The sequence below is a fragment of the Dama dama genome, chromosome 27 (assembly GCF_033118175.1).
Source record: "Dama dama isolate Ldn47 chromosome 27, ASM3311817v1, whole genome shotgun sequence".
In the NCBI taxonomy this organism is placed as follows: domain Eukaryota; kingdom Metazoa; phylum Chordata; class Mammalia; order Artiodactyla; family Cervidae; genus Dama; species Dama dama.
Window position 1 is genome coordinate 21,300,851 of NC_083707.1, and position 14,366 is coordinate 21,315,216.

The 14,366-nt window shown below is 43.8% G+C and overlaps 1 protein-coding gene across 6 annotated transcripts in view; it reads right to left on the bottom strand.

Annotated features, from left to right (window-relative positions):
• Positions 1-653: 653 nt before the first annotated feature.
• KIAA1328 (KIAA1328 ortholog) overlaps positions 654-14,366 on the bottom strand; it is a 406,212-nt gene continuing 392,499 nt past the window's right edge. For all 6 annotated transcript variants that reach the window (XM_061131341.1, XM_061131342.1, XM_061131345.1 and 3 more), the window contains one exon: positions 654-9,756. In XM_061131341.1, the coding sequence (XP_060987324.1) occupies positions 9,546-9,756 (211 nt within the window). In that variant the 3' untranslated portion in view covers positions 654-9,545. The remainder of the gene's footprint in view (positions 9,757-14,366) is intronic.

A 14,366-nucleotide genomic window follows, 5' to 3' on the forward strand; every position in this document is an offset into this window, starting at 1 on the left:
AATCCTCTTTCCAAGTCTGCACTCTTTACTTGGGATGCTCTACTCGATGCTCTGACGACCTTGGGTAAGTCTTGTTAAAACAAATGCATTATTGGTGCCAATGATGTCACCCTCAAATTTTAGGTATACACAGATGTGTGCCTAGTCTCATTCCATTAAGGATTTGAGGTAACTTACAAGAAGAACCCCATGCAGTAATTTTTTTAAAGTATGAAAAGAGGCCACTGAATAAGATCCTCAGGGCCCAGCCCTGAGTCTGGCCCATGGGAAGAGCTTCATGAGTTTCTGAGGCTTTCCTGGCACCCCTCCTGGCCTCTACTCCACAAGCCCGAGGTTTTGTACACATTCCTCCCTTTCTGGTCCTTCTTCCCTGGCTCTTTCTGCCCCTCCCGCATCATTACCCTGCAGTGACATTATTTTTGTCCCCTATCGCAGTTTCTTCCCATCCATGGCTTGGTTCTCTCCTGTTACTAACAGTCCCTGAATTCTGCATCTCCAGGGAGCTCCTCTGATGATTCCCCCATGCACCCCATGTAGGGAAACAGTTTCCTGAAACGCATATATAGATTTATATGCATGTTTATTAAGCACAGATTCATGCGTTGTGATAAAGATATGCCACAAATCAGAGGTGACTCCCCCCCCCCCCCCAACAATAACCAAGGGTATCACATCCTGACAGAGTGACTTCCAGGTCAACATAAAGGAGTAATAAAGATTACTTACTTATTAATTACAACATAAAGAAGTAATACAGATGGCCTGTGCAGCTTTTCTCTGCAGACACAGAAGGTTTCCACCAGTCTTTCTCAAATCATGAAAATTGCTCATGGATTCTTGGTAACACCTTGCGGGACCAGTCTGGGAATCGAGGGGAGGCCCCCCTAACTTGGAAAAGCTCCCTGTAGCTGATCCGAACTTTCTCTTCCATCAGCTCTTCTGGTCTCTCCTTCCTTCACAAGCTGATTTCTAAGATGAGCGGTTGTGGATGCATCGCTCTCCCCAACACCTCACAAATCTAAGCTTTCACTCAAGCCATTTCAGAGCCTTGGAGATGAGGTGTTTGCTCGTGACTTTCCAGCACTCCTTGCCACCCAGTAACCAATGCCCCAGGACATTTCTCTTGTGGTAGCTTTATGTGATCTAATTCATATACCATATAATGTACTAATTTAAAAAGTACAGTTTAGCCAGTGATTTTTTAGTATAGTCACAGTTATGCAACCATCACAATAAATTTTTAGAACGTTTTCATCACCCTAAGAGACATCCCACACTTTTTGGCAGTCATTCTCCATTACCCCCATCCCCTACCACCCTAGGCAACCATTAATAGACTCTGTCCCTGTGGCTCTGCCCATCTGGACTGAAATCATACTATACGAGGTCTTTTTGACTGGCCTCTTTTACTTAGCTTTATGCTTTCAAGGTTCATTCATGTTGCAGGTTGCATTTCTCTGCTTTTTATTGCCAAATATTCCACGTGTCCATATGCTACATTTTGTTTATTCATTAATCAGCTAATAGACATTTGGGTTGTTTCTACCTTTTGGTTATTATAAATAATGCTGCTGTGAATATCCATGAAAAAATTTTTCTGTAGACCCATGTTTTTATTTCCAGATGTTTGAGCTGAATTTAGAAAAGGCAGAGGAACCAGAGATCAAATTGCCAACGTCCATTGGGTCATAGGAAAAGCAAAAGAATTCCAGAAAAAATACTACTTCTGCTTTATTGACTATGCCAAAGCCTTTGACTGTGTGGATCACAACAAATTTTGGAAAATTCTTAAAGAGATGAGAATACTAGAACACCTTACATGCCTCCTGAGAAACCTGTATGCAGGCCAAAAAGCAACAGTTAGGTCTGGACATGGAACAATGGACTGGTTCAAAATTGGGAAAGGAGTGTATCAAGGCTGTATATGTCACCTGTTTATTTAACCTATATGCAGAGTACATCATGCTGGGCTGGATGAACTCCAAGCTGAAATCAAGATATGCAGATGATACCACTCTAATGGCAGAAAGCAAAGAGGATCTAAAAGCCTCTCGATGAAGGTGAAAGAAGACAGTGAAAAAGCTGGTTTAAAACTCAACATTCAAAAAATGAAGATCATGGCATGTGGTCTCCTCACATCACGGCAAATAGGGAAAAAGTGGAAGCAGTGACAGATTTTATTTTCTTGGGCTCCAAAATCACTGTGGATGGTGACTGCAGCTATGAAATTAAAAGATGCTTGCTCCTTGGAAGGAAAGTTATGACAAAGTTAGACAGCAAATTATAAAGCAGAGACATCACTTTGCTGACAAAGGTCCATATAGTCAAAGCTATGGTTTTTCCAATAGTCATGCACGGATGTGAGAGTTGGACCATAAAGAAAGCTGAGTGCGGAAGAACTGATGCTTTCAAACTGTGGTGCTAGAGAAGACTCTTGAGAGTCCCTTGGACTCCAATGAGGGCAAATGCAGTCAAACCTAAAGGAAATCAACCCTGAATGTTCATTAGGACTGATGCTGAAGCTGAAGCTACAATACTTTGGCTACCTGATATGAACAGCTGACTCATTGAAAAAGACCCTGGTGCTGGGAAACATTAAGGGCAGGAGGAGAAGGGGACAACAGAGGATGAGATGGTTGGATAGCATCACCGACTCAATGGACGTAAGTCTGAGCAAGCTCCAGGAGATAGTGAAGGACAGGGAAACCTGGCACGCTGTAGTCCATGGGGCCGCAAAGAGATGGACAAGACTTTAAGAGTCAGACACGACTTTGCGACTAAACAATGTTTTTATTTCTCTTGGGTCTATACCTAGGGGTACAATTGCTAGTCATATGGTAACTTTATGTTTAGCTTTTTGAGGAACTTACAGACTATTTTCCAAGACAGCTGTACCATTTCACATTCCCTTCAGCATAGTATGAGGATTCGTAGAAATTTCTTATTTTCCTGTAAGATCTTCCTCTTTGATATCACTATTGCCGCTACTGGGGTTCAGCATCTTATCAACCCTCCCGTCCAATGTTTCCATGAAGCGAGCTTCAATGGAGCAAGTCCTGACTTTTTTCTGTGTCCCATGCTCATCACTTCCTCCTTAATGCTCTGTTATTTATCTTTCCAGCCAGGGGCAATCTGACTTCATTTTGTGCACATTCTCAACAGAGCAAGGTTGATTTAAGTATTTCATTCAAGGTCTTTCTTTCCAACTCAGTCCCTGGCAAGCGACATGAATCCTAGGTTGTCTGATCTACCGTCCCAACTCTCCTCTGGGTGGGCTGTCCCACAGTCCAATCTTGGGAGGTGGTATTAGGAAGCCTGATCCTAATAGCAGCATCTCCACTCTACAGTCTTCTATCCAATCCTAGGATGGAGTGACAGTTCTCCCAGCACCTCATGTGACCTGTGCAACAGCTGTCTCTGCCTAAAGTGCTCCCTGCTTAGGCTAGAGGAAGACTTGTATGGAACAAGGAGTACACCCATAGAACTTGACACTTGTCTCCCAGCCCCTTCTAGCTCCACTGTTTAGCAGTTGAGGCCCAACACCTAACCTCTCCAAGATCAGTTTCCTTATCTCTAACAGGGGGATATTGCCACCCAAGTTTTAGGATTAAATGAGGTAAGGCATCTACAGACCTTGCTCAGCACTTGGTAGGCACCCAGTACTGGTTTCCTTCTTTCCCTTTCTCATCCACACCACCGCTCCCCCACAGAGCCTGACACTCCTGCATGGGAGATATTTCTGAACAAGTGATTCTAAAATAGTTCATGGCTTTTTGTTGAAGGATGGAACTCCAGTGCCTGGCATCCAGCAGTCTTCACAATTTGGGCCTGGCCTATCTCTCAGTGCATGCCCATGTGTTCTTGTCTGGAACCTCAACTACTAGCTGGGACCACCAAGGCATTCTTTCAAAACATATCTTGAGCTTTCTCGCCAATGAGCATTCAGCTTCTGTATTTTCCCACCTACCACATCTGTCCCCATCCTCCATCCATCTTAGATATTCCTCCCAAGCCCAGGTTACAATTCCCTCCTTTTTTGCCTCCTCCCACAAATTCTAAGTAAACTCAGTCCAGCAATTTGCTATCTGAAACTATAGTGTTTACCAGTCACTGGGAAATTTACTGAGATAACTCTTGTTTATCAGTCAATCCTAAAGGAAATAGTTGAAGCTGAAACTCCAGTACTTTGGCCAAATGATGCAAAGAACTGACTCATTGGAAAAGACCCTGATGCTGGGAAAGATTGAAGGCGGGAGGAGAAGGGGATGACAGAGGGTCAGATGGTTGGGTAGCATCACCGACTCGATGGACATGAGTTTGAGCAAGCTCTGTGAGTTGGTGATGGACAGGGAAGCCTGGTGTGCTTCAGTCCATGGGGTTGCAAAGAGTCGGACATGACTGAGTAGCTCACATACATTATCTCATTGAATTTTACTCTTATAACCTTCCTATGAGGCATGCATTATCTTCCTTATTTTACAGGTTAATAAATTGCCTAAGATTAATCAGCTAGGAAGCAGTATAACTGAGATTTGGATAAGATCTAATTAGTTCCATGTGCTGTGTTTAGTCGCTCAGTCGTGTCCCACTCTTTGTGACTCCATGGCTCCCCTGTCCATGGGGATTTTCCAGGCAAGAATACTGGAGTGGGTTGCCATGCCCTCCTCCAGGGGATCTTTCCAACCCAGGGATCGAATCCAGGTCTCCTACATTGCAGGTGGATTCTTTTACCATCTGAGCCACCAGGGAAGCCCAATTAGTTCCATAACCTGTGCTGTTACTCTCTTCCTTTGTGGGGTCAACAGCATGTGACACAATGATGGGTCCAGGGGAGCCACTCAACTGACTGAAACCACCAATGAAGACAAGCGTGGGTTTTGGCAGGTCATGGTCAAAGTACTTGGCTGCCCTATTGACAACGTATGATATAGGTCATTCCTACTAGTTTTACATCTACCACTTCCCCCAGCCAGTTGAAGGTGGACCTCACTCTCATTTTGCCAACTGTCTTTTTAGAAGAAGTCCTAACTAGGGCTGTAATAGCCTTTATTATTTACAGAAGACAGTGATGTCCATTATGCCACCTGGAGAGATTTAGCTTTTTCCCAGGGATTTTCTTTAATCTTCCCATGGCTTCCACCTCCATGAACAGAAAGAAGTTCTAGACGGTGGCATTCACTCCTTGAGGGTTACCAACCTAAATCCCCTGAAGAAAGGACATGCTGTGTTTCTGCCTGCTTTGGTCCAAGCAGTCTACAAAAGCTCACCTCACAAGAGATGGCGGTGGAATGTTCAATCCTAGTTGAGATTCTTAAAAATGTTCATCTTCGAACACACATCAAAGGAGTGATGTCCTGCAGTGGCGGAGGCGGGGCGGGGGGTGGGGTGCGGTCCTTGCTTGGTGGCCAGACCTACCACTGGCAGGATATGACAGCTCACTTTTCTCTGAACTTGATTCATCTGTAAAATCAAAGTGATGGATTTTATGGGCTCTAAGGTCCAATCCAGTCACAGACTTCTGTGACTCTGGAAGGTGATGGAATTGTGATGAGGAGAGCAGAAAAGGACCCAGGCACATTTTCCAGGTGCTTGCTCAGTTCTGAGCATGTATGTGGTGGAGCTGGATGTGAGTGAGCTATGAGGCTGAAGCCTGAGAGGGTAAAAGGTCCCAGATCTGAATGGAACAATGGAACCCTAGGGGCTCAGGAACAACCCACCTTGAATAGCAAATCTGAGAAACTCAGAAGGAACTGTGCGGCTGGTTACCAACTTATGAAGCGGGCTCTCTCACTGTGTTTATTCTTCCTCTGAGGATCAGGCCTTGTTCCTAGACTCAAGAGTAATCTTACTTCAATCGGGTCAAACACTACTTAGTTCATTTTCAGCTTGGGAGCCATTTGAGTGATGACTTTGCTCTCATCACTTCTGTCTCTGAGGAGCAGCTGCAAAGGCTCCTGGTTCAGAGGGAGGTGCCAAGCTGGCTAGGGGAGCAGGGACAGGATAGGGCCTTTAGCTGTCTTAGTTGAATCCACAGATGTGATCTCAAAACTCAGCACTTCAGGCATGCGAGCCCTCGCTGGTGTTTTCCCAGCACCTAAAGCCAACTGTTTGCTATTTAGTTGCTAAGTCGTGCCTGACTTTTTGTGACTCCATGGACTGTAGCCCACCAGGCTCCTCTGTCCATGGGGTTGTCCATGCAAGACTACTGCAGTGGGTTGCCATTTTCTCCTCCAGGACTATTTTTCCTGTGTCCAAGTGCCAAGACAGTTCTTTACTGAGCAGTTTTGTGAAAAGGGACATAGAAGGGGCTCAGCAGTACACAGAGATTGAATCCTCCATTCTAGTGACCACATAGCCTTAGTGTTTATGTGATGGGCATGAGCTGGAGTCAGCCAGGAAACCTACAAGACATGGGTTTCTTTCAATTGGCCATAAGCTCCTGTTGCTTTAACAAATACTAAGTGAAATGATAACCCAAGGCTCTGTTTTTGTTTTCAAGCTAAACTCCACTTATCTGATGAGGGATGTTCAAGGAGCAATTCAGTATCAAAACCACATGGGGAAAATAGCCATACAGATAATTTATTACCATAAAACCTCATAAAAAGAAACATTGGCCCACATTAAAAATAACATACCCTGAGGTGGGGATAGAGGGTGAGTTAGGGGGAGTCTGTCAGAGCCCCCACCCTAACGATGGTAGTCTTCATCTGGCTCTGCTCCTTAGGCCTGGCCCCTCCCTGGCATCTGAGACCAGCAAATCTCTCGTATGAGAGCAGAGTCAAGGGAAAGGAGGGCCCCTGGAGGAGGAGGGAGCCCCTTCCTCCCACAACATTCGGTGTGCTCTAGACCAGCCCCCACCATGGAGGTCAGGTTTGTGAACACAAGTGTGCCTCCAGGAAGGGTGACCGCCAGGAAAACCTTTCCCTTGGCAGACTTGGCTTTTGAAATCACGCACCTTGGGCCCTACTTAAGGAGCGTCTGTTGGCATTTGTCCTTCCCCATTTTGCAAATGTTGACTGGCGTTTCTCTCCTAGAATGGTGGGAGGCAGGGTGGGGAAGTGGTAACAGCAGCAGCAACCCCCGCACATGTCCTGTCCAGCCTTGCTTTGGGGAAGTGGCTGGAGGCTGGGTAAGTGCATCCCAGTCACTGTCGGGAGCGCTTACTGAGAGAAAAGGCAGATCCCTGTGTGCCGACCCTCTCCCTTGGTAGCTTAGTCTGCAATTAGGTTAAGCCTCCGGGCTCCACAAAAGCCTCGAGGCTCTACAACAACCTTTTCATACATATATATATAGATCTCAAAGTGAGACACAGATTGAAATGTTAACATATACTGTTCAATTCATAATGAAGACATTAGACCAGACACAAATTCACATCCTATTGCCCTGACATCCAGGAAATGCCTACAGGATAGAGAAAGGCAACTGGTGGGGGACTGTGGCATATGAAAAACAGGTTGATTGATGCTCTGCTGAAAATCCATCTTTGCTGTTCCAGATTGCTCATTCAGGAGAGGTAAGCAAGCAGTTAAACTCCATTTTGTGGCATGTGACCCCCAAAGCCTTTAGTTTAGAGCCTACTTATGATTCTTGTAAAGGCAAACAAGTTTCTTGAAGACATCACAGGCCTTTTCGTGGTCTTTCTGGCATCCTCTCACTCCAGAGAGCAGTAAGGACACTGGTGTCCAGGAGGGGAAAGTGTGGTTGTGGATGATTTGAAGGATCTGGGTGTACTTAAGGTGGGCATGACACACGGAGAACAGAAAGATAGCTCAGAAATCTAACTTTAACTGAGAAAGTGGCCAAGGGCTCTCAGCTTGTTTTCACCCCTCCCCCTTTTTTTTGCCACACCAAGAAAAGCCTATTTTCCAAAGGCTTTTGGAATGGGATGGCACTGATTCAATTACTTTCACAGGGGTGAACTTTCAGAGAAGACTGTAATCTGCAATAATTTTCAACTGAATGACTATAGCTAGTTTGTTCTGACCTGATATTTCCCTCAGATTGAGCATATGGAATTGGCAGGCTATATTCCTTCCTCCAAAGGACAAAAAGATGCAAGTGAAGGAAGGCTGGGCCGAGGTGAGAGGGCCCAGTCTGAAAAGACAATGAGATCTGGATTTATCCAGACATGGAAGCTGTTCTGGAAGGCTTCTGTAGGCTGAAATAATCTAGTTTTGATAAAGACTTCAAGGAAACCACGTGTCTCACTAATTGCAGGCTGCCCTGCATGTTCTGACCTTGGCTACTAATAATGACTGACAGTCTCAGTTCACGTCTGGGGCTGGTGAAAGGGAGAGTGAGAAAAGCAACACCCCCTACACCAAATAAAGTCATTGAGTAATACGCATCTCCCCCCCTGCTTCCAAGGACTTGAAAGTTTTCAATTCACTGGCTCTACCAGGCTCACGATACTGCCCGTCAGCTTGGGATGCTGCTAGAGTCCACTAAAGCCCTCTGTAAGCAGTGCAACCCAGCTCAAGAGCTCTGTCAAACAGGAGAGCTGAGAATTGGAGTTTTGGGTGTAATTCTTCCACAGGCTTTCTCTGGGGGGCCCAGTGGGATAGCAGGGGGGAACATTATCTGGCAAGAGGAGGTGGTTCTGTGGGGCCATGAGACAGTGGCCTTGGGCAGAGCACACGCAAGGCCTGGTCGACCAGGGCTCTGGCTCCTCATGGGGAAAGAGGGGAGGCCAGGAAGCTTATGAGCCTGCAGCCACTGACGGACGTTCACGAGGGTGAATAAGACAGACACTTGGATCAAGGAAAGATACCGAGAGACTGCTCTAACTTACCCAAGGAAATGGCAGATGGGAGAACAAGCATTTTGGCCGGCGCCTCCACTAGGGTAGCACTCTCTTATGTAATCTAATGCCAGTTTCCAAGGGCTGGGGTGCGGGGGGTGGATCTCTCTAGCTCATTAAGCACTCTAGGGTATGGGGCGGGCAGCTGCCAAGGCTGATGACTACAGGGGCTGACTCACGATTGGCCCTCAGTGTTGCTTGTGATGGGAAGGGCACCGACTCCAACTTCAGAATTAACTGACTGCATTGCAAAGAGGTAGGTGGTAAGAAAACAGGGGGGAGAGGTAAAAGGGTCTACGTTTTCAAAACTGCTTATGTTACAAAGGGGCTATGTTGAAACCAGAGGCATCTTTCAGTGGAAAGGTTTTCCCTGTGTACAAAACACAGCCCAACTTTTCCAGCAAAATACTGAAAAGGAAACACTCTTGAATGAGGCTGAGTAAACAATGGCCTCTGCCATGCCTCTGTCCTTTGTTAATTTTCTAATCTCTGCTTAGCACACAAAGGCTACTGCCCTCCACCCTCACCCACCCTTAATGTGTTACCTACTGACTGGTCTAATCAGAAACACCCTGGGTTGTTAGAATGATTTCTAAATTCCATACATAACAGGATACTAGTGAGATAGGTCCCTGTGAAAGGAGAGACACAATTACAGTTAAATAATTTAAAATCCTATATCGGTACATAAAGACACCCACTCATTTCTGATGGAAACTCTGCAGCACATGCTTCAGCATCAAATGAAAAAGATATCTTCAAGAATCTGATTCTCCTCCAGGTCTTCGGGGGTGCTGCCGGCCCTGGTCTTGTTCCAGGTTGATTTCAGAGGACTGAGTCGGCAAGTACTGTGATTCCATGATCCAGCTTCTCTGGAGCGATGGGGCCGCGGTTTCGAAGCAGTCTTTGGACTCAGAGATTGAACCAAATCCAACAGAGACGTCTCATACCTGTAACACATACAAGCCAGACAGAAAATGATCAAGTTGGCAGAACATTAAAATCCAAAAAGACCACAGAGATGGGCTGCCCAGGATAAGAATCAGATCACAGATCACATCATACACAAGAGGGCCTTCTCTGGGAACTTTAGGGAAGGTAAACACCAGAAGGGCCTTGTTGTCTGTCTGTCTCTAATAAGCCCTTCTTTTCTACTGACTACTAACCTGTGAAGAGAGACTGTGGAGTGGGCAAGGTAACATGGTAGCAGTAACGATATTAGTAGAGACATTTGCCACCAATTTCAGGCTCTGTTCTCAGCGCTTTACATGTTATCTTCCTTTCATTTAACCCTCTACACAACCCAATGAGGTAGGTCCCCGTTAGTTATATGAAGAAACTAAGCTTCTGAGAAGTAACTTGTCTAGCAAGAAGCCACTACCCGCTGAGTCAGGATTTGAACCTAGGTCATTTGCTTCCAGCATTCACACACAGGGCACTTTTAAAGCTGCCTCTCAAAGTCTTTGCCGTCAGAGAGACTTGCTAAAATCTCTCTTTAAGACCACCTTACCTGTCTCCTGAGAAACCTGTATGCAGGTCTAAAAGTAACAGAACCTTACAAGGAACAACTGACTGCTTCAAAATTGGGAGAGGAGTACGACAAGGTTGTATATTGTCACCCTGCTTATTTAACTTATATGCAGAGTGTTTTTGTTGTTCAGCTGCCAAGTCAAGTCCAACTCTTCATGTCCACAGAGTCATGTGCAACTCTATGGACTGCAGCATGCCAGGCCCGCCTGTCCCTCACTGTTTTCTGGAGTTTGCCCAATTCACGTCCAATGAACTGATGATGCCATCCAACCATCTCATCCTCTGTTGCCCTCTTCTCCTTCTGCCTTCTATCTTTCCCACCATGTGGGTCTTGATGTGAAGAGCTGACTCGTTGGAAAAGATCCTGATGCTTGGGAGAGATTGAAGGCAAAAGGAGAAGGAGGCAGCAGAGGATGAGATGGTTTGATAGCACCACCGAATCAATGAACGTGAATCTGAGCAAACTCCAAGAGATAGAGAAGGACATGTGCTGCAGTCCATGGGGTCACTGAGTTGGATACAACTTAGTGACTGAACAATAACAATAAATCAACATGTGATAAGTATTCAATAAATGCTAATTTCGCCCTGATATACTACTCCCACTTTCTCAAGAATCTTGGAAAAGGAACTCTTACTTGAAACTAAAGAAATCCCCCTAAAGAAGGAGTGCCTTAATGTCTAGAATTTTTATAAAAAAGTAAACTTAGAGCAGTTTAGAGGCAGAGAAACAAATTATGGTCGATAACATCTCATCCACGTCTCACTGTTTTTATTTCCAGTATTGGAAGCCAAAGGCACAAAAGGATCTCCCTCCACATTCATTCACACGAAGGGTCACACATCATTTCTATGGACAGAACGTGAAGCCTAAGCAGGGCATGTGTGACCTGCAGAGCTGCACGGGGCTCCACGCCCGGCTCAGGGCTCTGCTGTGGCTGTCTTGAAATTCTTAGTGATCTTACCTCTGACCTTGTCTATCAGAAATAAAGTCTGATGGAACAAGGAAGCACGCATGTGAGAGAGGAGTGCGCTGGGCAATGTGTGGGATCTGGCCCGCAGCACTGTGTGTATGCCAGATAGCCGGCTCCTGCCCGTGTGCACCTTCCCGCCAGAGCAGTGTGGGGGTGCTGGTGCAGGGCCCCAGATGAGTCACGTGATGCTGACAGAAGGGGCAGTGGTGGTGGCGCGGGCGGGAGGCTGGCTTGCCTTCTTCCCAGAGCTTATTCCCAAGGTGAGAATATTAGCTCTCTGGCCTGAGCATGGAGTTAAGAACTGCCAGTGCTTAGGCAATAAACACCAGTAAATTACAAAATAAAAGCATGCATGTGGACACTGTAACATAGCATATCAAAGTGATACTAGGATTCTTCAAAGAGTTTAGAATCTCTGATGTTAAATGCTGTTGCAACATTGCAAAGCAAATATCCACTGGTTGAGAAATAGAAATTAAATATAAAGATGACTGCATTTGATGGAAAAGAACATTGTTTTTATATGCAGCTTCAAATGAACAGATAAATGAGGAGTACAGTTTTAAAATTCACTTTTCTTTGTAATTTAAGATACGGTAATAGAAAGAATAATAGGCATTTTGAATTATCTATAAACCATCAAGTGACTTTTGGTCTCTTGCATGACCTCTACAAGTTACAAGAAATGCTAGAGAAAACATTAAAATGGCATTGTACAAATTTAAATTGATAAACACATATGAAATTAATGAAGAGTTAAATCTTTAAAAAATTTTTTCCATAAGAAGCATCAGCTTTAGACATACTAAAATTTATATTTTGAAATAATTTATTAGAAATCTATCCAAATGGTGTCATAGTCTATAAAATATTCTTAACAGTTCCAGTGTCAGTTGCATCAGCAGAAAGATCCTTCTAAAAATTAAAAATCACCAAAATTTATGTGTGATCTTTCATTTGCCAAGAGCAACTAATCTGCTTTTAATTATATCACTTAAAATAAAGTTGCTAAAAGTATAAACTTTGATGATCTAATAAATGAATTTGAAGAAATGTGAACCAGAAAAATTTTATGATCAACCAAGTTATCACATTAATAGAGTATTACTATTTATTATATAAAATTATGATATCAAAATATACTTTTTTGCTAACTGTAGGTTTATGATATTATTCATATATCACGTGTTTTTTAAAATTTTTAATTGAAGGATAATTGCTTTACAGAATTCTGTGGTCTTCTGTCACACATCAACAAGAATCTTCCACAGGTACACCCACGTCCCCTCCCTCCCGTCTCCCAGCCCGCCCCGCCCGTCAGCCTGTGGCAGAGCCCCCGTCTGAGCTCCCTGCGTCAGAGAGCAGGTTCCCACTGGCTGTGTGTCACACACGGTGCTGTGAATGTCATCTGACTCTCCCCACACACCCCCCTCCCCTCCTCTCCTCCCACTAGTCCACAGGTCTGTGCTCTATGCCTGTTTCTCCACTGCTGCCCTGAAAATAAACTCATCAGTGCCAACTCTTCAGACTCCATATATATGTGTCAGTATACAATATTTATCTTTCTGACTTACTTCACTCCGTATAACGGGCTCTAGTTTTGTCCACCTCATTAGAGCAGATTCAAATGCATTCCTTTTTATGGCTGAGTGGTATTCCACTGTGTGTATGCACCACAGCTTCTTTATCCATTCATCTGCCGATGGACATCTGGGCTGCTTCCATGCGCTAGCTTATGTAAATAGTGCTGCAGTGAACATTGGGGTACATGTGTCTTTTTCAGTTTTGGTTTCCTCAGGGTATACGCCTAGGACTGGGATTGCTGGGTCATACGGTGGTTTTATTCCCAGTTTTTAAAGGAGTCTCCATACCGTCTTCCATAGTGGCTGTATCAGTTTACATTCCCACCAACAGTGCAAGACCGTTCCCTTTTCTCCACACCCTCTCCAGCATGAATTGTTTGTAGACTTTTTGATGATGGTCATTCTGACTGGTGTGAGGTGGTATCTCATTGTAGTTTTGATTTGCATTTCTCTGATAATGAGTGATGTTGAGCATCTTTTCAAGTGCTTGTTAGCCATCTGTATGTCTTCTTTGAAGAAATGTCTCTTCAGGTCCCTTTCCTACTTTCTTCTTAAAGGAAATTAAATTTCTTCTTAAAGGAACATACTTTGTGGTTTAGTACCTTTAACCACATTTTTTATCCTACTTTTTGAACAAAAGATTTTCATTTTGTATTGATCTTGTAAGTTATATAGCTGACCTGGCCCTTAAGTCTCAGCCAAAATCAGACTAGCATTTCAGGCATGGAAATGTCATATTTTTTCTATGGTATGAAAATCTATAAGTTGAAATCCTTTCTAGTAGAAAATTTTCTTTTTTAGTAGAAAATTTTTTGCAGCTTTTATTCACATAGCATTAAGCCAATGTTTCAATACAATTGCTTCTATCATTCAAAACAACGATTTCTGCGTTCAACTAAAACATCTTTATTTAGGGTGCAAGCCAGTGAGTGAGTTGGATACCAGCTTCTGAGAAAGTTTGTTTACAAGCAAGACAGACCTACTTCATGCCCAAGGAACAGGCTTTGTTTGAACTTTCCTTGGAGGCACGTAACAATGTTGTGCTAATATCCATCTCTTCATATAGACCATTAATTTAGTTTAAAATCAGAAACAATGGGAAGCCTATTTTTAAATACAATTTCAAATTTTTGTTGTCTACAAAACAAGGAGAGATAGTCTAAGTAAACAAATTAAACCAGTTGCCTTTTCTATTAAAAAATAGAACTAAAATAATTGGGGATTAGGAATTACACCAGAAATCAATCAATTCAGAGATGCAAATTGAAATTCAGAGTAACAATAAAACTTTGAGTTTAAAGACTGATTTTAAAGGTACCAACTTATTAATCATTTGAAAAATAGTTGTGGGCTTCAAATTTCTTCAAAGTATTTTTATTCAGATGCAATATAGTAAAAAAATATTTATAGAATGATTCACAACAGCACTGAGAATTAGATCTGCTGTATTAGTTAGGATAAATTAGGTTACAC